The sequence below is a fragment of the Leptopilina heterotoma genome, unplaced genomic scaffold, assembly GCF_015476425.1.
Source record: "Leptopilina heterotoma isolate Lh14 unplaced genomic scaffold, ASM1547642v1 Lhet_212, whole genome shotgun sequence".
Taxonomy (NCBI): Eukaryota; Metazoa; Arthropoda; class Insecta; order Hymenoptera; family Figitidae; genus Leptopilina; species Leptopilina heterotoma.
The window spans coordinates 362887-389029 of NW_025110930.1; the positions used below are offsets into that span (position 1 = coordinate 362887).

A 26143-nucleotide genomic window follows, 5' to 3' on the forward strand; every position below is an offset into this window, starting at 1 on the left:
ACAATTGCATTGTAATATTTAGTCAATATTGACCATCAATGTTCAAGATACATTATTGTCAGTATTATACATATGCAATATTAATTAGGTCTGTGCGGTATTGAAAATCCATTCAGAACATTTTGGTAATATTACGAATACCCGATATAATATTGCAGTTAGTGACATTAAGGAAATACCCTACTAAAAATCCCTGTATAAGATCTTGTACAAGAAAATGCACACGTTCAGCAGCTGAACTTGTACAAGTTCTGGTTAGAAAATGTACAATTTCTTGTACCAGGATTTGGAACAAGTTCTTGTATTAGAACTTGTACAAGAAAATGTACGAGTACTTGTACAAGAAAATAAACTTGCACATGAACCCGTACAAGATTTTGTACAAGATCTTGTACAAGATCTTGTACGGGTTCATGTGCAAGTACTTGTACATTTTCTTTAAACATTATTTTTAAGTTGTAAAAATTAAAAACATTAAAGGCTGCGCAGTAGTTTTTATAAGCTTTTAGAGCTGCGCAATAGTTTTTGGCTTGCCTAAAGTGGAGAGTCTTAATGCTTATAAGTTATTAAAATGCCAATTTAAAAAAAAAATTTATTTATTAATTTACTTAATCCAATTTTCTAAAAAAAAATTATTTATAAATATACTTGTGCAAGAACATGAACGTGTTCATGTACAAATACTTGTACTTGAACTTTTACAAGTTCTTGTACATTTTCTTGTACAAGTTTATTTTCTTGTACAAGTACTCGTACATTTTCTTGTACAAGTTCTAATACAAGAACTTGTTCCAAATCCTGGTACAAGAAATTGTACATGTTCTTACCAGAACTTGTACAAGTTCAGCTGCTGAACGTGTGCATTTTCTTGTACAAGATCTTATACAGGGATTTTTAGTAGGGTATTACGTACTGTTTGGAATTATCTACTTGGAATACTGTATATGAAAGATATTTACATAGTTCCTTTTATATTCTTTCATTATATAGTTTAAAATTTTTAATAGATAAACTGTTTTTTATTTACTTGGTTTACTGAAAATTCCACTGAATAGAATATTACGAGATGAATGATTGTATATTATATATAAAAATGGATGATTGGCATGAAAAACTACTGGCCCCGTAGGTCTACTTGATCTGAAGCTGAAGAGAGCTGTAGCTGCAGTAGCAGTAGTACCCTCTTCGGTAATCTCTATTTTAGCATGGTGTACAGCATCTCCAATGTGTAAACTTTCTTCTCCATCCTCTACAAAACCTAACAAGTTAGCAGCACCTGGCACTAAAATCTCACTAATACCTAAATTTTGAGCTAGCGGCACCATAGGCAACTCTTCTTCGAAACTAAATTTAGGTATTTGAACATCCACTGATTTTGCCTGCATTCCTCCGTCTAGAATTTCGTGTAATTCTGCCAAGCCATCTCGCGATGTAGTCATTTTCTCAATTAACTGAACAAGTCCATCTTGTGCTTTAATGCCACTGGCAGCAGCAAATGGCGGTAAAAAAATAAACATGGAAATATTTTCATCTGTGTATGGTAACTGAAGTACATGGGCACCGAGAACCTCTGAAATAGCTGAAAAACATACAGTGTGTGATAAGATGTAACATGTTTTCAGTTAACCCAGATAACTATAAATGTTTCTCTAAAATTAAATAGGAGGGATAATTTAATAATTTAATAATTTACTTACTGTGATTAAATGTTCCCTTTTGACGCATGAAATTTGCGAAAGTTGCGTTATTTTCAGACGGGTAAAAAATATCTCTCTTGGTATTTTCAGAATTAAAACGATTTTTCCATAATCCTTTGAAATATACAGCATTCGTCAGAACAAGATCAGTGTCTTCGGTAATAGATTGAAAAGGCAGTAATTCTGGTATGTTTCCTTTAGTTATATTCTTAATCCAATGATTGATTTCATTTCTTGCTGACTCAGGATTAGATCGAAAATCAATTTTCTTAATTTCGTGATTAAAAATATCAGACATACACATTCTAATATTCGCATTGATTTTTATCCATAATCGATTTGCTACGCTATATTCTACATTAGGTAACTGCGCAGATGAGGTTTCCACCTGTTAAAAAAAAAAGTATAAGTGTAACTGTAAAAATGTCAAATTACATATTTTACACAAAACTTAACTTCCATGGGAGCTTCTCCAATTTTACTCTAGAATATTATGTGAGGATTCTAATAATGGAAATTCCAATTAATAGATTCCCATGGTATAAAGATATAGATTCTATCTTATATCCTAACACATAATCTCACCATAACGGATATATTATTACACATGTAAATACATGAGAAAAAATTATTACTCGTTTAAAAACTTTTCCTCGTGGTATTTACAAGTGTTTTAGTTTCATTAGGGGACGTCAAGAGGGGAAGTTAAGGATTCAAATTTTTGCATACAAATACATAATAACTTGTTCGTTATACTAAGATTTAATAGTAAGGTTTAAATATAACATTCTCATAAAGTCTCAAGTTCTATAACAACTAAAGAGATTGAATTTTTAAACTGCATGTTTCACTGGGGGACACAAAATCAGTATAGTCTTTGGATATAATTCATCAAGATAAATTGTTCTTCCACATTTTAAAATATTTAAGACGACGTTTTTTACAAATATTTAAAAATATATTTCTTTTAGGCTTATATCACACAGCACAGAAAGTCTCCTGGAAGTTGAAATTAACATAGGCTACAACCTTCGGAGTCTTTAGTTACGAAGCTTATGAAACTTCAAATAAAATTGTTTTTAATTGTTTTACGCTAAAGATGACTAAATATTGAAAAACAGTATAAACATTTAAAGATTACTTTAAGTTTCATGAGATTCTCAAGTCAAGACTCCAAAGATTGCATGCAAGTTAATTTTAATTTTCAGGAAACTTTCTCCAATATGGGACCACTATATATATACTATGGTGAAATCGCGGGATGTCCATGCGGATGCTAATAATTATGGCAGCCATTATTGGTTAATTATTGCTTGCCATAAAAAACCAATAATAAAAATAAATTATTTAAGTAAATTTTAATTAAATGATATAACATTTCTTTTTTCAACAATTATTTTATTAAAATTATAATTAATAACAATTTTTTTTTCGATTGTCGGAAGAAAGAATTAAATGAAACTAACTTATTAATATTATTAATTAGGATGAAATTATTATTAATACATATACGGAAGGTATATGTATTATCCCTTTAAGGCGGACATTTTAATATCACTTTAATAGATACCTGGAATATTTATTCGAATATCTAATGTAATATTACCTTCATTTTAAGATTATATTACGTGCTGCTTGGGAATATTTTTAAAAATAAATAACTGTTTAAAAAAAATAATTTTATTATTTAATTAAAATTAATTAAAATTTTTTTTTATTATTACTCTATTCGTTCAAAACAACGATTAGTGGTATTGTTTTAAATTTCGAGAAAGTTATCGTAAAACCATAATTTGATGTATTAAGACGTATTCATTAATTATATTTACAAATTTTATTAATTTTAAAAGAAAATAAATACCTGCTTGCGATTATCATTACTGTCAAAAGAAAAAAATCTCTGTACATCGACCTTGGACAAATGTTCCGGAATAACTAGAGCTTGTTTCAGTAATTTTTCTGTATTTCCTCGAGAACCAAAGTAGACAAGAGTAAAGGCTTCGTGTAAACTGATTGGACTGAAGAAAAAATTTTCACCTTCACTTATATTTGCTATTATTTTTAAAACATTTAAAGAAAATTGAAAACGTCCATCGATAAGTAAATTCCTTGCATCATAATTAGTGATAACTGGGTTGTCATTCGTCGATAAACACTGAGCATCCGCCAAATAGTAGTAAGAGAATAATAAAATAAATAACTTCATTTTAAAAGATAGTTTCGATATCCTGAGTCATGTAACCCTAAAAGCAAAAAATATAGATAAACATATATCATTATCTTGAATTGATGAATGTTTCAAGAATTAACTTGTATACATTTTTGAGCTCACTTAATATTATACTTGTTTTTGGGATAGAGTTTAATTGAATGGCGCTTGAAAAAGCAGCAAACTTTAAAAAATAATTTATTGTTTTTCTTACATTTCCTTAGTATTAATGAATACATTTGTTAGTACTGTGTCCAAATAAAACTTTGCATTTTATCATTTACATATTGTTATTTTAATTACTACACCAATACCATTGGATTGATCCCAGACATGTTATCTTATCTATCATAAATTGCAATGTAAGTAATAAAAGCACTGAGAAAATGAAATTTGTTGTCATGTAGGCTTATTATTTTCACATGACTTTAAAAAAAAGAGTTAAAATTTAACCCTCAAAATGTTTCCATAAAAGTTGAATGCTTTTGGAGTTAAAAAAGACAAAGAGTAAAATATTGGGAGTTCAACTCCACTGAGACTTAATTTGAACAGTGAAATACGTCAGCATGACCATATTGGAATAATAATATTAAAACAAAAATATTATACAAAATGTATAAAAACATATTGTAATAATATTGTAAAAATAAGCTTAAAATATAGGGTCTATGTCTATGCGGACTCTGTATGGCCATCAATTACAATAATTTTCAGTGAAATACCTCAATCCTACTCTCTTAACTATATTTGAATCAGTGATAGGTATACGACTAATTTAGTAGTAAGTTTCACTGTATGTTCAATTATAATTTCCACTAATTGAGGGCGTGGAACGGATAACTGCCTGCAACGCATGGTCGAAAGGGACTATACCCTATACCAGTCAGACATCAGTGAGAGGCCTAGAGGCGCTCACTATTGTCTGACTGGTTGACTGGTATAGTCCCTTTCGACCATGCGTTGCAGGCAGTTATCCGTTCCACGCCCTCAATTAGTGGAAATACACTGAAAAAATCTTCATTTCACTATATTAGCGAAATTTTAAGGATTTTAATAAAAAAATTAATACTTTCGCTATTATAGAGAAACTTAATTTATAATTAATATAATTCCTGTGAACATGTAACTTACACACAGAAAACCCGGTAAGAAGAGGTTGATTTAAATAGATTAAAATGTTTACACATAATTTCAAAAATGACATTGGTTTGGCATTAAAGCATATTTAATTTTGACCATATAATATGCAGTCATTTTAATGCATTTTATTACCTTTTCATTCAAATGAATTAAAGAGTCAGCAATATTTAAGTCATAAATGGAATTCTAATGATTACAAGAAATTGTTTTCAATTCTAATTACCCAATAAGAAGTAAAATGTATACCGAATTAAATAGAATATAAATGTGTGCAGATGAATTATCTTTAAAGGAATTAAAACATGGAAGTTCAAAATGACATAAGTTTGGCATTGAAATGATTCAGAATTTAGCGATATTTGTATACATTTTAATCTATTTTAATCAACCTCTTCTTACCGGGTAAGTTAAACACATTAAATATGATTAACAGAAAAAAATTATATTACGATATGATTAAGATATTATATTCATATCCTCAAAAACAAGTAGTAGTTTGAGGTGAAAGTAAAATCACAACGTGCGCACATCGCAAAGGAGAGAGATACAACTTTCATGAAAATGTATAGGATTGAATACAAATTAAAATTAATTTACATAGCATAAAATCATTGCTTCTCACTAAAGCAGAATGTTTTGCAAAAATATATATACAAATAAATAAGAGGAGTAATTAAAAATATATACCACAGAAACCTTATCTTGACATGCAATAAATCAGTTACAGCATAAATAGAAAATTATCAAAATCGATGATAGAAAGTGAAAGCAAAATATAAATTAAAATCTTGTCAAGAAACAATCATTTTAAAATGCATATAATTATTTAGAAATAATGAAAACAAGTATTTGGAAGAAAATAATAATGAGCACCTACTTTTATTTACCTACAGTAAATAAAAGAAATGCAAATGCAAATTATCTTCGTAAAAAATAACTATCAATGTAATGTATAAAAATTAATTCACCAAATAAAATTATAAATTATTTTGATAATATAAATGAAAAATCCTAAGATAAAAATTTGAAACACTATTAACACGTACAATCTTGTTGATAGATGATTCCTTAAAATGTCAAATTGTAAATAGTAAAGATTTTCGAAAAATTAAAAACAATCATGTTACTTGGGCACTTGTTAAACAAGACTAAGCAAGTAAATTCACATTCATACTGCTTTTACCAAGCAGCTGCATCCCCACTATTAGAGAGAATGTCTTCTTTTATTATTCCATAAGTGAATATTTCTTTCTTTCTTCCTTTCTTATATAATAAAGTCGTCGAATTGCTTAAACAGTCGAAAAAAGAGAAAGCCGTCAAGATGATTAAAATTGAATTGTTTGTGAAGAAAAAATAAATACTCACTCTATAAATTCTAGAAGATAATAATATCATATGTATATTATATATAGAGTCTTGAAACTCTGGTGCAAAAGTTAATTTTTTAGTAACTCATTACAGTTAAGTTACTTATTAAAAAAGTAGCTAAATTACTTTTAAAGTTACTTTAAAATTTGCCATTTCGAAAAACAATTTGTCTTTTAATTAAAGTGGGTATTAATTAAAAAGTGTCATAGTATCCCACACAGTACTGAAAATTTTCAGAAAGTTGTTCTTTAAATGCCCGATGTTATTCAATGTTTGACGTAAAAGTTGACTGAACATTGCATGAGAGTTGAAGAAATTTTAAACCTTTATGCAGTGTTCACTCAACTTCGCGTCAAACATTAATTTTTACCAACAATTGCTTTTGAAACTTGAATTATAATTTTGCAACTTCTAGGTGTCATTACAAGACTTGCATTACATAGCTCAAAAAATTAACAAAAATTCTAATATCTCAAAGTACAGTAACTATATGTAAAGCTTAATTTTTTGAGTAAATAAGTATAGTAACGAGTTGCTACCCAACACTGCTCTAATAAATTGTTGTTCTATATAAAAGTAAATATAATCATAAAATATTAACTTTCTTAAAAATTAATTGGTAATTTCAAATCTGTATAATTTGACAGAACTATTGACAGATTTTAATTTTTATTAGGTAGTCAATTTTAAAGCACTTTGGTCTACTTCTCACTATACTTGATGAACTACATCTTTTTTTTATCATTTCCATTGGTTAGCTGAGATTTTTTACAAGAAATTATGTAAAGTTGGAAAATGTGACAACAATGGGTTTTCAAGAAAATAAAAAGGAGCTAGTGTCTAAAAAGTTGGTTAATTTGCATTTTCAGTGTATATTGTTGTCCCTTTCAAACTTTATAAATAACTTATTGGAAAAAATAATCAAATCAGCTTTCTAGATGTTTGTATAATTATTCATATAAAAAAAAACATTTTTTACAGCAATCGGTTCAGGAAACCTAAGATACTTGATTTCCATTCTTACAAACCTTTATCATACAAAATTAGTGTTATCAATATATAGTCTAACAAATAGAGCAATTAAACTATCATCAGATAAAAGATTTTTTAACTCCAATTTAAATATTGTAAAAGAATAACTCTACTCCTGTTGAATCCTGATGTTTATGGATTGTGACTATTTCTCATTTCTTTTTTTTTTATTTTACAGTCCCCCACGAAAGATACCGTTAAAACTTGAAATTTGTGCCTAGCCCTTTTTTCACAATAGAATCGTCGCGGGTCTATTGTTACGAGCTTCGGGTCTTTAACCTGATTTTTATTGCTCAAAAGTTTTGCAATTTTAACATTTTAAGTGAAATGAATAAAAATTCAGAATCTAGAAATCTCGACGATTACAAATATCTAAAATTTATCATAGAAAAGATTTTTTCAAGAAAACTGCAACGTATCTCGAAAACCGTAATTGTTAAATAAAAAGGATATCATTTTTGAATTTCAGTTCTAAAGGATATACATATTGTATATAAAATAAGAACATATATTATTGTTAGAATTCTAAGTCGATGAAAATAAAGTATAATGTTTAAATAAATATAAACATAAACAAATAAAAAGAGTTCTCTTTAATTTTATAACGGTCAGTTGACCGTCGAGAGGGTGTCGACTTTGTATAAAAAACCTAAATATACTTTTAAAGTTTTCTCACTAAATATGACTCAAGCTGACGTATATTCCCAGTGAGAAGCGAGGAATTGAAAAGGATTGAAATAATTCAAACTCTGTATGGTGTAGTAGAAATTATCCAATACTTTTGAATGCCATTTCTATCCAATACTTTTCTATACCATGATAGGACCACGTTTCGTCTAAAAATGAATGCTATTCAATTCTGTTTGTAATTGTTAACAAAGACAAATTTTTTTTCTGATAATGCTTTCCAATCCCATCCGAAATTATTACAGCCTGTCATTACATCACTTTTCAATTTTTCATTGGGATATTCTGTTAGACAATAAATCATAACCTAAAAATGTCAGAGACCTTTAAACACTTTTAACCCTCTTAACTGATAATTTAATAATTATTCCTTTTTAAAATAGCAAATAAAGTCATGAGTGCAGTTATTTGAAAGTAATTGAACATTCTATGCAATGTCAACAATATTATAGTATTATATTATTATACTATATTTGTATGAGCATTTGAAAGGATTGAAATTGTAAACTTTTCAACTACTGTCGCGGAATTCAGAAGCATAGGACAGAAATGGAATTCAAAAGGATAGAATTTTTTTAATGCTTCTTAATCTTTACTTTCTTACTGGGTTGTGACTGCAATCTCTGCAATCGTAACAAAACTAGTCTACAATCATTAGAGAATCTGACTAAATTTCTGTCGTTTGGTGACTTTATTTTTAGTAGGGATATCTTGTGTTTGATTTTGTTTTAAATTTTTTATTTTACTTTTTATTTTTCAATCAGTTTTCTTCCATAGTCTTATATCTTTTTATAGTATAATATCTTTTCAGGTTATGTAAATAACTGATCAGAAGTTCATTACCATAATTATAAATAATTTCTCAAACATTTTAATTAGAATTTTTAACAAATTATTAATGTTAGAGTGGTTTTCAAATCAATTAATAAATTTGAACTACTACCTACTAATAAGACGGTGTTTACATGCTTGTGCTTGTGTTGAATAATGAGAGAGAGAGAGAGAGAGAGAGAGAGAAAGAGAAAGAAAGAAAGAATGCTTCTATCCGTGTCGCTGTTTGTTTTCCCTCGAACTATCTGACGTCACATCTCGAAACAACTCTAACGTTTTAAGAAGTGAATTGTGGACTCAACCTTAACTGTAGTTGCAGCCGCCAGTGTGCGTGCCCCATTACGGTGCACCTGCTCTGGCAACAACAACTTAAAGTTCTGCATACATGTGTGATACATGTGGAAATGTGTGGAACCGCTAAGTACCGTTATTATGGTCAGGTCAATGCATGTTACTTATAAGAGAAATTTATTTTCCTATTTTCTGTAGCATATTGATATAAAATGGTTTCTTTATTTTAAATCGTTTTAAATTCAAGTATTGTAAAGACTGATAAAAAATTATAAAATACGAAATGGAAGTACGACGTAGAAAAGTAAAAGATCCTATTGGAAATTTTGATTTCAATGCCGAAAATTCCAATGAACAAATTTTTTCCAAAGCGGTAGGTAAAATTGTTATTCTAGTTATTTAAAGATTAAAATTTATGACAATAACCTCTTTGTATTATAAATAAATTATTCCACAGAAAAATGATCTGCCTGTAGACACAGCAAATAAAGAATTAAAGAAAAGAAAAACTGATGGAATTGTGACTAATATGACAAAAAATACAAATGAACGAATATCGCATAACGAAACTTTAAATAATGAAAGGAAGGAGCAATTTGTAAATACTACATCACCAATTCGGCTTAAAGTAAATTTTGAAATAGATTTAGTGGCTGTGATATTATTAATATCTGGACTAGTTACTCGCCTCTACCATCTGGAAGAACCTCGTAATATCGTGTAATGTATTATTTTAGTATTTGAATAAATTTATGTCAATATTAATTTAAAAAATGAATTAATTTTTTCAATTATCTTTAATAGATTTGATGAATTGCACTATGGCAAATATATAAGTCTCTATATGAAAAAAATATTTTTTTTCGATTCTCATCCTCCTTTGGGAAAGCAACTCGTGTCAGCTGCAGCATATTTAGCAAATTTTGATGGACAATTCAAGTTTGATAGAATAGGAAATCCTTATGATGAAAAAGTTCCTCTTTTTGCCTTAAGATTAATACCTGCGTTATGCGGAAGTTTTCTCATTCCTACTGCTTACTATTTATCAAAAGAATTTGGCCTTAGACATTGGAGTTGCATAATTACTGGCTTAATGCTGCTTTTTGGTAAGATTAATAGATTTTATACATTGTTTATTTAACAATATTTTAGAATGCTCACGTTCTAATATCGACCTAATGTCTCAGACATTTTTTTATACAGGAAATAAAACCTTATATTTCAGATAACGCTCTCTTAACCCAGTCACGTTTCATTCTTATGGAAAGTATTTTAATTCAATTTTTACTTGTCGGTTTATTATGTGTAATGAAATTCAGAAAAGTGCATGATCAACCCTTCACTTTTGCCTGGTGGATTTGGTTAATATTGGGGACTGTGAATTTGACGTGTGCATTATGGTATGTATATTGATAAATTTTTATTCTTCTCTAAAATTAGAATTCATTATATCTCGCTTAGTAATATGTTTAAAAATATTTATTTTTCAGTGTCAAGTACGTAGGGTTTTATTCATTATTTCTTGCACTGGTCTTGATTGGACGAGATTATTGGAACTTACTGTCAAGAAGTGAAGTTTCAAATATAATACTTTGGTGTCAGTTATTTCTGAGAGCTGCTGTTCTCTTCATCATTATGGCAGTAGTTTATTTAGGAGTATTTTACGTTCACCTGTCAGTACTAACGAAAGCCGGACCGCATGATTCCGCGATGACAAGTGCATTTCAGGCCAGTCTGGAAGGAGGACTGGCCAGTATCACAAGAGGACAGCCCTTGGAAGTGACTCATGGTTCGCAAATCACACTTCGTCACACGTACGGCAGAGCTTGTTGGTTACACAGTCACAATCAAGTGTATCCTTTGCGGTACCCTGATAAGCGGGGAAGCTCACATCAGCAGCAAGTAACATGCTACTCGTTCAAAGACGTCAACAATTGGTGGATCGTTAAGCGGCACGACATCAACGACTTGGTCGTTACAAAGCCTAGCGAACCTATTAGACATGGCGACATTATACAATTAGTTCATGGAATCACGAGTCGGGCTTTAAATTCACACGACATTGCAGCACCGATGACTCCTCAGAGCCAAGAAGTTTCATGTTACATTGACTACAACGTCTCCATGTCTGCCCAGAACCTGTGGCGCGTGGAAATCGCCAATCGGGACCAAGCAGGCAACGTCTGGCATGCCATACAGAGTCAAATCCGACTGATTCATATAAATACGGAATGTGCTCTGAAGTTTAGTGGTCGCATGTTGCCCGAATGGGGGTTTAATCAACACGAAGTCGTGGCAGATAGAATAATTGAGCAATCTAATGCCGTGTGGAATGTGGAGGAACATAGGTACACAAAAAGTGAGGACCAAAAGCAGAGGGAACGAGAACTGATTAACGCTGAAATGATTCCATTGAAGGCTACGAGTTTATCGTTTTGGGAAAAGTTTTTGGAGTTACAAATGAAAATGCTATTTGACACTGATGAAGTACAAAATAGTCATATGTACTCTAGTGGACCCTTTGAGTGGCCTTTTTTAACCAGGGGCATTGCTTACTGGGTTTCTACTAAAAGTAATGTGAGTTGACATTGAATAATTCTTCAAAATTCTCAAACTAACACACTTTTTATGGAAACACATACAGGGTGTGGCAAAGGAAAGGAATATATGTTGTTAGGGTTCCATTTTTTTGCCACTCTTAATCTTAAATTGATGATAAAATAAGAAATTTTAATATTTAAACTGATTAAAAGTTTATTATTGTTTAGGCTCAAATATATCTCTTGGGAAATATAGCTATTTGGTATACTGGAACAATTGCAGTAATAACATATTCAGGACTCTTAATTTTCTATTTGATGAGACGAAAAAGGCTTTGTTATGATATTTCTGAAGCAGAATGGAATAAATTTGCAAATATTGGTCAAGTTTTACTAACAGGATATTTATTACACTATTTGCCTTTTATATTTGTAGAAAGGACTCTTTTCTTACATCATTATTTACCAGCCTTTGTGTATAAAACTCTATTAACAGTTGGCACCATAGATCATATATACTCTCTACTCAGGTTAGTTAAAAACTTTCTTTAATTTAAATATTTCTCTAAAAATAAGAAAATAATCAAATTAAATGAAATTATTAAGAACATTTCTCAATTAATTAAAATTCTAATAAAATGTTACTCCTTTACAGAATTCATTTCAAGCAAAAGCATTTTTGGTTTATTTTTAAAATATTCGCCATTTTTTGGATTGGCTTTACTGTTTTCGTTTTTCGCAAATTCGCTTCCCTTAGCTATGGAATAACGCCTCTAAGTGCTAAAGAAATTTTAAAATTACGGTGGAGCGAAACATGGGACTTTATTATTCATAAAACATGAATAAGTTTTTTCTCCTGTTTTATTATAATAATTGGAGGCAATAAAATACTCTGTAATAATGTTGTGAACTCGTAATAGTCAACAACAATTTTAAATTCAATATAAGATAAATTTTACTTAATAATAATAACAAAAATGTACAAAATCATATATATATATAATGTTATTGATCTAATTTTTATATTAAACTTTATACATTATAATTATATTATATTTTATAATTGCGAAATGTACTAAAGTTGCCAAAATGTATAGCTTTGGAATTGCAAAAGGTGAAAGCTGTAAAAATTAATTTATTTTTGTGTCGTATTAAACGATTTGATATTAAATTTATAAAGAAATTTAAAGTCTTCCAAGACTGAGAATTAGAAACTGAATTAAAGATTTTTATAATAAACTACAATTTTATATACTTACTCTCTATCTCTTATTACACCTTCTACCAACGCTTTATGCTCGAATTTTCTCAAGTAATATTAAATATGTATTATTTAAAAAATTAATAAATTAAACATTTAATTCATTTAAGTAATAATTTAATTTGTCCATTTTTCTAACTACAATAACTAATAATAATGTCAGCTTTGCAATTTTAAGCAAGTACTAGAAATGGTAAAAACAGAAATGGAAAACATTTTTCAATTTAAAACGTAAATAAAATTTTGTTTGTGAACATTAGAAATGACAAAATTGTTTGCAAGTTTAAAAAGTTTACATAGGGTTATAAGTAAACACACTATTATTTTTTCTGTTGTTAACTTTTAATTTTTCTTTGTTAATCTTAAATATGCATATTAATCAATTCAATCACGTGTTCGCTTTTCTCAACTATGTACCTAATTTTTGTGTTCTAGCTCAATTTATGTAGGAGCTAGAAACAAATTACATTTTGTTTTACAAAATTTTTACAATTTCCTTGACTTACAGATTAATCTTCTATTGCCAAATAGTAATTGCTACTTATTTATTGAATGAAATATTTCTATTCTATAAATTAAATAGTATTTATAATTACTGTAGTATTAGTTTTGTTAACAAAAATCATAAAAGCGTTAATACATATATCAAAATCTAACAACTGTAAGAAATACTTGACGTTTTAGTTTTATATTTTTGTATCATCTATGATTGCTTCAACGAGCTATGAATTTAATGTTATATACAATAGATATTTTCAACTTAATTATTATGTAGGTAAAAAAATCACACAAATCAAATTTTTATAGAAACTCATTCAATTCATCATAATTTTTAACTTTTTATAAATATATATTATTAGTTTATAAATAGGCATTTTAAGTTTTCTTTTCTTTTTCTTTTGTAATTTAATTTATATACAATTAAAAATAATTTATACATATAATATACATGTATTAATAATACAAATTCATAAACAAGAAAATATAATTTGTGCTTAAATAAAAGTCCCTTATACGAATATGATTAATAATTATATATATTTCGGTTTTTAGTTTATTTTCTAAGCATTAGTTTAAACAACAATAAATGGACTTTAATATAATATAAAATATTTGTATGCAATGTATAATAATGTTACTTTTTAGTCGTACATTACCTTGACTTAAAATTAATATTGCATGGCATATTAAAAGTACAATTTTAAATTTGACAATACGTACGTATTCTTTTTTCATTCCATGCAATATTATCTCGAGGACGACACTGTAATGCATAACATACATGTTGCTTGGGCTAATGCTTAGAAAATAAGCTAAATGTCTAATTTTATAATTATACATCTATATTATTGTGTTGTAATATAATAATTAATATTTAATATTAAAATGTATTCAAATTTGTACATGTATTTTTAAAATTGTCTTCAGTTTGACAAATAACAATTCACGCACAAAAAATGTATGTGGCTAATATAAACATATACAACACTGCGTCTTCTATATCACAATTTGACAATTCATTCTGATTTATTTTTATGAGTTGAAAAAATTTCAGTGATAAGTAAACACAATAGATCTGATTAATCCATCTCGAGTATTATTGTCTACATTACCAGCTCCAAATGTGAAAAGAACAGTATCACAGTTCATACTTTGAGAACAAATTCCCATCGGATACCGTCCAACTTTGTTGAAAACCACTCCGACTCGATATACCTATTGAAAAGAATTATAATTATAATTATATTTTAACAATTATTATTATAGTAGCATTGATGCATCGTATTATAAAAGTATAAACTTTACCTTATTCTTTTGTATGTAAACCGGACGGTTGAAAGTAATTTCAACAAGAGTACCGCTGTCAACTTTAGTAGTAAAGTGAGTGTACGTCAATCGTGAACCATCTGAATCGAGGAGGTGAGCATATAAAACCTCTGTATATGAAGAATCCATTGGAAACATATTTCCTTGGTTAGTCAACTGAAATAAAATGGATTATTATTTTTTAAGAAGCAGTAAAAAATGTTGTATTTATTCATTAAATTTGCATTTGCATTTGCATTTGTGCTCACTTGTATTTGTGTTGGTACTTGAACACCGAGGACACAAATATTTTTATCCACTGTAAATGTGACCGAACAATCCAATACGCTTGTATTGACACAATCCAGTGGTGTAAGAACATTTCTTGTGCAATAATATTTGACTCCATCTCTGTCGAAAACTGTATGAGAAGCAATAATTGAAGGATGTTCTCCTGATGCTAAAGATGAAGGGCCACTTCTCAATGAACTGGTTCGATGATCTAAATCGTCAGTCAGTGGTACAAGTGTTGAACGTCCCATTGACGTTGTGGGAAAATTGAAGGAAAAAAAGGGGCTGTCTACCTTGTACGGAGTTGTGCATTTGGGATACAACTCTTCAAGGTTTGATATGCGTTTGGCTGTCCACTCAATTATAGGAACCTTAGGAACCTTTAAAACAATAAATTTGTGTTACACACTTTTAAATTTAAAATTACAATACAAGTCTTTAATAATTAGTTGATAACCTACTGTTTTTAGATGTATCTTATTGTTATATCTTTTCTGTGTATTTGTGGAAAAGCCTTCAGGCATAGAAATTTCACTGTTGCTTGAAGAAATATTCATTAATATTGCAAAAGCTTCTTCTTTCGTCAATAAACTTGATCGTCCCGGTCCTTCGGCAAATTCTTGGGGTGTTAATGTTAGAAATCTAATTTTTGTCAAAGAATTGCCAATAACAGATCTTTGTGATTTTTTATCCAGGGGATCCAATGACTTTCTCACACATTCTGCTTTTGACCATCGTTCTAGAGCAGTAAATAATTCTATCTCAGAAGAAATTATTAAATCGTTTTGCTCGAAAACTGTTAAAAGAGTTCCTATTTCTATTTCATCCCAACTAGATTCTTTGAAGACATCTAGTGTTTTTGTGCATATTATTTGCAAACATTTTTCCATCAATACTGGTTCTTCAAAAAGCTTGGCAAATTCATAAGCCCTGCAGGCTTTTTTTGGAGACAAGTCTGACCACAAAAATTTTGTACATTCTTCAACAAGAAAAGGCAGCATGTACTTTTTAGCACAATAACACAATTCACAAGCCAATTCAAATGATCCCAAATCCACACGATCAGTATAAATATATTCTAAAAGAGCTTTAAAAGCTTCTGGTTGAACATCTCGAATTGGTATCGGATCACTTTTCTCAGCCATTCCTCCATAAAACATAGCTTCAAAAACAGGACTCGACATGGCTAAGAATACCTTGTGTCCTTCGAGGACCTGCTGGTGTGGTTCTCGACCGACGATAAATTTGCAATCGGACCATTGTCCGGTTTCTAAGAGATACTGTCCTCTTTGTGACACTTTCTGTTTTTTTGTTTGCCAATCACAGGGGAATCCCATTTTTCTGGATGGCCGCTTGTCAAACTAAACACATAAACATTACATAAACCATTTGCACTACTATTTATTAACTACTGTTTCATAAAACATTCAGACATGTATAATTGTCAATAAAATATGAATATGTAAATATGTAATGCGAATATAATATTATTATACAATGTAAAAAGTATACTAAATATTTGACACATTTTTTTCTACATCAATTATTTTGAATGAAAAGTTGCAAAAAAACTCACATTTCTCTGACAAAGATCCGTGATGTTGTTTTCCGTATTGAATGTCTAGTAATGTATATTATTTGTAGGAGAAACTCAAGTAATCGTTCTGTTGGTGTATGACGTAGGGTTACGGACGTGTCTATTCTTGCGCTTGCTATAAATATGTTGGTATAGTTAAACATAAACAATAAGAGGAATAAAAAAAGTCTCCATCAGAAACAAATTATGAATGAATAGCATAGAAACACAAGAAGAAGTGAACGTTTAATATTTATGAGTATTTATGAGATGAAACATGAAGACAAAAACCTTGTAAATATTATCAGTTTGGGAAAATGACTCAATAGCTTTAAAGCGATCTGTCAAAATACAAATTCCACTTATTTTCTAAACACAGCAAGACTCTTCGCCATCTTGACTGCTTCGTGCGTTGAACTTTTTTTTATAAACATTACATATAATGAAAGGAAATATTTAATTTTTTAAATTATACATAAAATCATATGATTTATTAAAAAATTTTAATAATCACTTTTTTAAAACTTAAGTAATATATTCTGCAAGTCTCATTTTTACATGTGTATGTACACACAAACTCATGCAGTTTATACGCAACGTTAGTATGGGTGGAGATAATACCATCGAACATAACCTATAAAAATAAGGTAAGTTTATCGTGTCGTTTTATGTATATGTATAAATAATCTATATGCGTGAGGTGATGTGATGTGATGTGATACATATTGAGATTTATGCATTTTGATATACATGCGTAGGGAAACTTGTTTTCAAATTTAATTTTAGTATATTTTTAATAATTTCAAATTTTCTATGTGCAGGAATAAATAAATATTTCGAGATTGAATGGAATGCAAGTGAAACGTGGGAATTTTTTCTTCTATTCTATACGTAGTATGTATGTATGTATAGAGGAAACTTGGTTTTGATTAGTGTAGTACATTTTCCAAATGGCGCATGTACCGCTCAGCTGGAAAATATTCATTTACTACGCGAAGTAATCGAGAATGCAGTTTTATTTGTCGACTTTTTATAGTATTAACAAAGTGCTGGACACTATCTTGGTGATTCTATAGGTACGTAAATGTGAATTCTTTTGTTGATTGATTATTGGGTTGAAAATATATTTAGAAAACGGCGTCTTTGTAGCACCTGCCGTTGGACCCTCCTAAACTCGAGACAATCGCTGATGTCACAGACAACTGTATTCCTTCATTCTGTCAACAAATAAATTTTACCTTTTCTTTACTGCATATACTTATTTTAAAGTAGTGTGATTTTATGTTTGGTTGAACAAGTACATGGAGTTTAATTACAAGTGCACGCTGGCCATTAAATATAGACAGAGAAAAAAAACTTTCCAATGTAGGTACTTTTCAACTCTAGATTTCTATTTTACAATTAATTTCTTTGCAAAACTTAAATTTTCCTTATTTTGCTACTTGAATTTTTTTTATTTTTAATCTTTTTTCAGCAGTATTTAAAACATTCTTATTAAAATGAAAAAACTCATTTATATTAATTGTTGCTTTGTTCTAGACTTAAACAATTAATTAAAATTTGTATGAAATAATAACGAGACATTTATTTGTAGAGTATTATTGCAATTATTATTGTTATTATTGTTTATCAAAACTTTTGTAATAATCAAGTTTTATTATTTTTTTTCAGAAAAAATGAAATTTCACTAGTAATAATGGCTGTGAAGTTATCACATGTTTTCTGTATGTAATGAAAGATGTATGATTTTTTGATTTAATGAACAATAATCAAAAGAGGACGGTAAAGACTGTGTAGCGAAAGCTTTAAGACTAAAAAGAAAATCATGGAGGTTGCACGAGATGAAGACCGAACCAGACGTCTTCGAACTCTCGAAGATCGTATAAAAGATCCTCGCAGTAATGCAAATATTGATTGTTTATTAGATACCGTGCAGGCTCTTGTAGCAGACTGTGATCACCCTAGCGTAAAGCGGATGAAAAACATTGAGACATTTATGAACAGATGTAAGTGAAATGTCTCTTTATGTGTTTAACTGAATTTTGTTGATGTTGATGTTGATATTGATAATTAATACTACTTAAATATTCTTAAATATTTTAGATGACTCAGTTGCGCAGGAAATTCATAAAATGCGAATGCGAACAGATGACTTCAATTTGATAAAAGTTATTGGTCGTGGAGCATTTGGTGAAGTGCAGTTGGTCAGACACAAGTCCACTCAAAAAGTTTTCGCTATGAAGATTCTCAGCAAATTTGAAATGGTTGGGTGTAAATGTTTATTATGTCGAAGGATTTAAAGAGTAATTTGAACATTTAATTTGAATTTAATTAAATTTGCAGATAAAACGATCTGATTCGGCTTTCTTTTGGGAGGAAAGAGATATTATGGCTCACGCAAATTCTGAATGGATCGTTCAATTACATTTCGCCTTTCAAGATCACAAATATCTTTATATGGTTATGGATTATATGCCAGGTGGTGATTTAGTGAACATGATGTCTAATTATGATGTGCCGGAAAAGTGGGCACAATTCTACTGTGCGGAAGTGGTACTCGCGCTGGATGCGATACACAATATGGGATTCGTTCATAGAGATGTCAAACCGGACAATATGCTTCTTGATAAACAAGGCCATTTAAAATTAGCAGACTTTGGCACTTGCATGCGAATGGACGCTGTAAGTAAAGACTTTTGTTGTTTAACTAAATATTTACAAATGAATATTTAAAATGAATTGAATTGAATTGAATTGAATTGAATTTTAGGACGGTTTGGTGCGCTCCGATACTGCAGTAGGTACGCCCGATTACATATCACCCGAAGTACTCCAATCGCAAGGTGGAGAAGGTGTGTACGGTCGCGAATGTGATTGGTGGTCTGTTGGAGTATTTCTTTATGAAATGTTAGTTGGCGACACTCCTTTCTATGCGGACTCTTTGGTGGGAACTTACTCAAAAATTATGGATCATCGAAATTCTCTTCATTTTCACGCGGATGTTGACATAACTCCAGCAGCAAAGAGTCTAATTTGTGGATTTCTTACTGACAGAACGAGACGTTTAGGTAGCAATGGAGTCGATGAAATTAAAAATCACCTGTTTTTTAAAAATGATCAGTGGACTTTTGAGACTTTGAGAGAAAGTGTGCCACCAGTGGTACCAGAATTAACAGGAGACGATGACACTAGTAATTTTGATGACTTGGAAAAGGAAGACGGGCCAGAGGAAAGTTTTCCGATTCCAAAAGCATTTTCTGGAAATCATTTACCATTTATCGGATTTACTTATTCGGGAGATTATCAGTTAATGGTTAATAATAGCAGGGAGTCTGTTGATGGTCTTGAGAATCATGTCAATAATGGTATCAGTGATGAAGGAAGATTAGCACAGTTGGAAAATTTACTCGAACGAGAGAGACGACAGATGGAAAGTTTAGAGATAAGACATCGAACTTTAACAGCTCAATTAGAAGCAATTACCGAGCGAGAAGCTCAACTTAGAGAGGAGGCAGGCAGGGCTGATAAGGAATTGGCTCTTTTGAGACATAGTCATAAAGAAGCCCAACGGCGAATTGAGCAGGAAACTGATGTTCGTAGGAAAGCAGAGTCGTTACTTCTGGAGCTGAAAAAAAAATTCGACGAGGAGCAAACGAGGAGAGTGAGGGATGCAAGCAATTCACAGCAAACATCTGAACGCATCACTAGCTTGGAAAAACAGATAAAAGAGATGCAGGCTAAACTTGAAAGAGAAACTGAAACTGTCAGCAGACTGCGAAAACAGTCAACAGAAGTGACTGTTGCTCGACAGGCAGCAGAACAAATGGCTAATGAATTGCAAATGGCAAGAAATCAATTACAAGCTCAAAGGGATTCTTTGCAACAAGAGGTTGCAGCTTTACAGGTAAAAATTGATATTTAAATCCTAATGTATTATTTATAACTCATATAATTAAATTTAAATGACATCATCTCTTTTTAGGGTCAATTATCAAAAGAAAGAAGTTCCCGATCACAAGCATCTTCTTTTACTGCAGAACTGGAAACGAAACTTTCTGCCTTGCATCAAGAACTAGAGCATAGTCGTGAAAGAGAAGGAAAAGCTACTTTGGACAACAGACAACTAAATGAAAGAATTTCAGAATTAGAAAAGGAGGCGGCTACCTTAACTCTTGAATTGAAAGCAGCACAAGCTAGATATGACCAAGAAGTTGTAGCTCATCAGGAGACAGAAAGGTCGAGAATGCTCTCAAAAGAAGAAGCGAACCTCGAAGTTGTTAAAGGTAACAATATTTCTAAGGATATTTTTCACCTTTGTAATAATATGACTTATAATGACTTATAACTTATAATGTTGCATTTTTATTAACATAATTAATTCTGTTCAACTTTATTAGCTTTACAAGTAAAGTTAAATGAAGAAAAGTGCGGTAGGCAACGAGCAGAATCACTCGCTCAAGAGAAAGAACGACAAACTTCTATGTTATCCGTGGATTACCGGCAAATTCAGCAACGTTTACAGAAACTTGAAGGCGAACATCGTCAAGAAGTCGAAAAGGTCAAAGTACTGCAAGGACAAGCAGATCAGGAACAGCAAAAGAGGAATAATTTGCAAACAGAACTGGCTCAACAATCTTCCGAAGCTGGACGATTACGAGCTCGAGAACAACAGTTAATGGATGAGGTTGCGCAGTTAAGAGAATCAAAACGGCAAATTGAAGAAGAATTACACCATTTAAAAACCCAAAGAAACGTCGATCAACTTCAAATGAAAGAACTTCAAGAACAACTAGAAGCTGAGGCATATTTTTCGGTAAACACTTTTTATAATTGTATGTGTGATTTGAACAATTGACAGGGACTTATTGTCTGAAAAAGTACCTAAATTTTAATTAAACAGAATATTTAAACAGAATTTTTCCGAGCAATGAGTCCCTTTTGCGTGCAAGTGTGCAGGTCCTATTACTTTGTTTTTTCATCATGTGTAAATTTTTGTATACATACAGACTTTATATAAAACGCAGACACAAGAGCTCCGTGAAGAGCTTGATGATAAAACTAGATCACATCAAGAACTAGAGGAAGAACGAAATTCGTTTTGTCATCAGCTTGAACTTGCCCTTGCCAGGGGAGATGCTGAAGCACTAGCAAGATCTATTGCTGAAGAGACAGTGGCTGATTTAGAAAAGGAAAGAACTATGAAAGAATTAGAATTTAAAGACAGTATAGCTAAACATCATCAAGAATTAAATTCCAAGGAGCAAGTTGTCAATAGATTAAAGGATAGCGAATTAGAAATGAAGAAAACAGTGGAACAATATTTAAAGGAGAAGGAAGAATTAAATAAACGTTTCAAAGAAATTCAGGACCAACTCAACAAAGAGCAATCAAATGTCGATGAAATAGAAAGACTGAGCAGCAAACTGAAAACAGAGCAGCTTCTCAAATTGCAAGCTGTAAATAAATTGGCAGAAATAGTGAATAGAAAAGATTTGTCAATTGGTGGAAAGTCGAAAAATAAAGCATCTTCCGCAGATTTAAGGAAAAAAGAAAAGGAATGTCGAAGGCTTCAACAGGAACTTACACAGGAAAGAGAAAAGTATGGCCAATTGGCTGCGAAATGGCAAAAAGATCTCCAGGACTTGCAGGTTTGTATTCGTGTATAATTATATAATAATTTGAGTATAATAAAATATCGTTTTCATCTATTTTACATACTTTATTTTAGGCCCAACTTGTCGAAGAGAATCAATCCAAATTGAAACTTCAAATGGAACTTGACTCGAAAGACTCTGAAATAGAAACACTTCAAATGAAAATAACATCTATTAATTCAGAGACGGCCAGTGTTTCCTCTGTTGAAAATGACGGAGAAGACTCCGTTTTGTCTGAGCATGGTGCCATGAGATTAGAGGGCTGGTTGAATGTTCCCAATAAGCAAAATATTAAGAGACACGGTTGGAAAAAACAATACGTCGTTGTATCATCCAAGAAAATTATTTTTTATAATAGTGAAAGCGATAAAATTAATGCTGATCCTGTTTTAATATTGGACTTGAGTAAAGTTTTTCACGTGAGATCTGTTACTCAAGAAGACGTGATTCGAGCAGATGCCAAAGATATTCCTAGGATATTTCAGGTAGTTAGATATATTAAATATTTATGATCAAGCATACAAAAATTTACTGTTTGGTTAATGATTTGTTTAGTTGTTGTATGCTGGCGAAGGTGAAGCAAGACGCCCTGGTGACGAAGGTAATGCTTTGCCAGGAGTGGAACTTCCTCAGTTGACTGACAAATCAATTCCTCAACCACTTAAAGGCCATGAATTTATTTCTATCTCCTACCACATGCCAACCACTTGTGAAGTATGTTCAAAGCAGTTGTGGCATATGTTTCGTCCACCACCTGCTCTTGAATGTAGAAGTAAGTTCTTTTTCCTACAATTTCACGATTAATTTATCTCTTTTCTGAGCACTCTTAACAATTTCAATAAAATTTTATTTGTTTATTAGAAAAAACTTGAAAAAACTTGAAAAAGGAGAAGATTAAGTTATCATTTTTTTAAATATTTTTCAATTAAAATTACTTAATGGTGGATTTTGGGTGAAATGCTAAACAATTTCTTGAAATTAAAGACTAAGATTACATGGTGTAATTGGAATTTATTTTTGTATATGAGACAGTGGAACATAAGAAATATTCTTAATACTTAGCCATTTAATTTCGATCTCTCCTTCGAAAGCTTTATCAAAGTTTTGTTAAAGTAATTTAATTAATTAATTCAGGGCTCGAACTAGGTCCGTAAATTTGTTTCAAGTCCGTAAAAGTCAGTATTTTATAAAAGGTCCGTAAAGTCCGTAATTGGCGTAATTTGATTCAAAAAGGATGCAAACTTCGTAAATTGTACGATATAATTGAATATTAAAAGTATTACAGGTTGAACTTTCAAAAATTCTGTAGAATTAATTTTTTTTAAATGTTTAATTGAATTTTCATTGAAACTATTTCAAGTTTTTATTTTATAATAAATATTTAATTGATGAATTTACAAATAATTGAATTCTAACAAATGAATTTGAAAATTATTAAAGAACTTTTTCAAAAATTATTAAAAATAATAGATTTATAGAAGATGTTTAGTTAGAAACACAAAAAAAAATATATTTTGTAAAAATTACAAATTATTGTAGAAATTCAATTATTTTCAAGAGTAATAATATTCTTCGCAAAAATTAAATATTGTTCAAAAGTAATAAAATTCTTCTTAGGGATTCAATTATTTTCACAAATAATAAAACTCATTGCAGAATTTCAATTATTTTTAATACATATTTAATCGAATTTCTCGAAAAATGTAATTATTTTTAAAAAGTTTATTAAAATTCGTCGAAAGAATTCGATTATTTAAAAATTTGTTGAAAAAATTCTTTATGGGAAGTGAATTTTAAGAAACATTCAATTATTAAGTAAATTATTTATTTGCATTTTATTTATATTTAAATAATTGAATTCTAGTAGAATATTCTAATAAAAGTTGATTTAAAAATGAATTTCAGTTAAAATGTTAGATAATAATTGAATATTAAAAGCAATATAGCGTGAAGTTTAAAAAATAATTGAATTTTGAAATTAATTTTTTTGAAGAATTTTAATTGAATTTTTTAAATAAATTATTTTCTAATATTTATTTAATTGAAAAATTGACGAATAATTGAAACTTGGTAAAATTGAATATTGTAAACTGGTTCGAGCCCTGTTAATTCTAAAAGAAGTATAACTTATTTTTCTGTATGGTTTGTAAGAAAGCAAATCAAGTATAAATTGCTTACATAGAGTTTATTTGATTTCTAGGGTGTCATATAAAGGTCCATAAGGAGCATTTAGATAAAAAAGAAAACGCCATAGCCCCATGCAAATTACACTATGATCCTAATAGCGCCCGAGAATTGCTCGTTCTCGCGGGAAGTCCTGATGATCAGAAATATTGGGTAACACGATTATCGAGGAGAATTCAAAAGTATGGATACAAAGCAAATTCACATATGGATGGAGCAGGACAACGAGTTTCGCCAAGGTAGCGTAGCAGAGCAGCTCAACTGGGAACTAAATTGCTCTTTTCTGTTGTGTCACCGCATGATTGGGTGTAGAGAGGTTAGAGTTGTTTTTATCCTTTTCTCGCCATATTGGCAAGGATTTACCTATTTAATTTTTATTGTTTACCATTTATTCCTCTAATTCTTGGCCACTTATTTGAGTCTACACAATCAAGTAGACATTGTTAGATTACCATCTGGTGTAAGCTTATCTTGAAATAATTGCATAATGTCCTAGAAGAGTTTTATTTTGTTACATATATATGTTTTTGGTTATGTTTAATAAGAAGAATTTCATATTTTTATTGCATGAAAGTAGACTCATTTAAATCTGATAAAACAACAACAACAACAACAACTAACTTTCTCTCTTTTTTTCATCTTTCATTTACAAATTGTCATAGAAATATATCATGTCATGTGTATTGTTTGCATGTGTTGTTTTTTCTTTGAGAGCAAAGGGTGTACAACTTAAAAATGATTTATTTCTTTTTGTCTCTTTTGTAAAGTGTCGTTTGTTTGAATTTTGAATTTTGAAGCAGCTTCAGTTTACGATAAATTATATTGTTGAAGCAAATTAATAATAACTCTCCTAATTGCAGAGAATCGACGAGGTCAACGCTCAAGCCTTATTTGTCAGTTCAACAAAGGTCTGCTACATTACCTGCGAATGCGAGTATGGGCAAGTGACTGCCATTAATTCGATGACATTTTTTAACGTCATTACTAATATGTCAATTAAAATATAAACTTTTGTTTATTGACCACACAATGCCCAATCAAATCAGATAATCGTAACTTATCTGCTACTGTGCCACGTATGTGATTTTTCACTTGAGAATTATTGCAAAACTTGTAAAAATGTAATCTTTTCCATAATATTTTTATACATTTCATACCGTTTACTAAATAATTTTTATGGCTGAAAGTAGTCTTGTATTTTTGTCATAATTATATTTTTTCATCAAGACAAATACACTTGAGCTCATGTTTGCATAAATCGCATAGATCTTTTCACTTATCGTTCAAATTTCAATGTGACTTTTAGTATTAAATGTTTAAAACAGCTATTTTTATATTGATTTTATATAAATAATGATCTTTCAAAAAGGTATTTACAGATATAAAAAGTATGCTGTACATAATTTTGCAACTTTTATTATTTCAAAATTAATGCTTTGACTAATAATTTTAATGCATTTGTAAATTGGAGAAAATCGACATTTTTTTTTTTTTTTTTTTTTCTTTTTTTTTAATGTTTAATTGTGCAAATAGACATATAGTTTGCAAAATATCAACAAAAACGGATAAATACATT

General features: G+C 30.0%; 4 protein-coding genes across 7 annotated transcripts; 2 read left to right on the plus strand and 2 right to left on the minus strand.

Moving 5' to 3' along the window:
• Positions 1-426: 426 nt before the first annotated feature.
• On the minus strand, positions 427-6249 carry LOC122501579 (serine protease inhibitor 88Ea-like). Its single transcript, XM_043611144.1, has 4 exons — positions 6093-6249; positions 3559-3940; positions 1698-2085; positions 427-1579 (listed from the first exon to the last, which is right to left on the minus strand). The coding sequence occupies exons 2-4, from the start codon at positions 3901-3903 to the stop codon at positions 1020-1022; spliced, it is 1293 nt and encodes a 430-aa protein (XP_043467079.1). The 5' UTR covers positions 3904-3940; positions 6093-6249; the 3' UTR covers positions 427-1019.
• Positions 6250-9327: 3078 nt separating this feature from the next.
• Positions 9328-13053, plus strand: LOC122501580 (protein O-mannosyltransferase 1). Its single transcript, XM_043611145.1, has 7 exons — positions 9328-9628; positions 9713-9975; positions 10060-10361; positions 10481-10655; positions 10746-11832; positions 12024-12325; positions 12451-13053. Exons 1-7 carry the CDS (start codon positions 9539-9541, stop codon positions 12635-12637), a joined length of 2406 nt encoding a protein of 801 aa, XP_043467080.1. The 5' UTR covers positions 9328-9538; the 3' UTR covers positions 12638-13053.
• Positions 13054-13378: 325 nt separating this feature from the next.
• LOC122501677 lies at positions 13379-17344 on the minus strand. Of its 2 annotated transcripts, none has more exons than XM_043611335.1 (6): positions 17021-17344; positions 16730-16865; positions 15615-16514; positions 15132-15533; positions 14863-15039; positions 13379-14772 (listed from the first exon to the last, which is right to left on the minus strand). In XM_043611335.1, exons 3-6 carry the CDS (start codon positions 16488-16490, stop codon positions 14608-14610), a joined length of 1620 nt encoding a protein of 539 aa, XP_043467270.1. In that variant the 5' UTR covers positions 16491-16514; positions 16730-16865; positions 17021-17344; the 3' UTR covers positions 13379-14607. The 2 variants fall into 2 exon arrangements, with proteins under 2 accessions (XP_043467270.1, XP_043467271.1); XM_043611336.1 differs by having other exon boundaries at positions 17244-17332.
• Positions 17345-17420: 76 nt separating this feature from the next.
• On the plus strand, positions 17421-25825 carry LOC122501675 (rho-associated protein kinase 1). Of its 3 annotated transcripts, none has more exons than XR_006301581.1 (13): positions 17421-17805; positions 17879-18094; positions 18401-18735; positions 18833-18993; positions 19073-19411; positions 19500-20633; positions 20712-21012; positions 21127-21542; positions 21736-22377; positions 22458-22868; positions 22939-23155; positions 24584-24883; positions 25428-25825. XR_006301581.1 is itself a non-coding variant. In XM_043611331.1 (13 exons), the coding sequence occupies exons 3-13, from the start codon at positions 18555-18557 to the stop codon at positions 25513-25515; spliced, it is 4113 nt and encodes a 1370-aa protein (XP_043467266.1). In that variant the 5' UTR covers positions 17422-17805; positions 17879-18094; positions 18401-18554; the 3' UTR covers positions 25516-25825. The 3 variants fall into 3 exon arrangements, 2 of the variants coding, with proteins under 2 accessions (XP_043467266.1, XP_043467267.1); XM_043611331.1 differs by having other exon boundaries at positions 17422-17805; positions 24584-24806; XM_043611332.1 differs by lacking the exon at positions 17879-18094 and having other exon boundaries at positions 17422-17805; positions 24584-24806.
• The last annotated feature ends 318 nt before the right edge of the window (positions 25826-26143 follow it).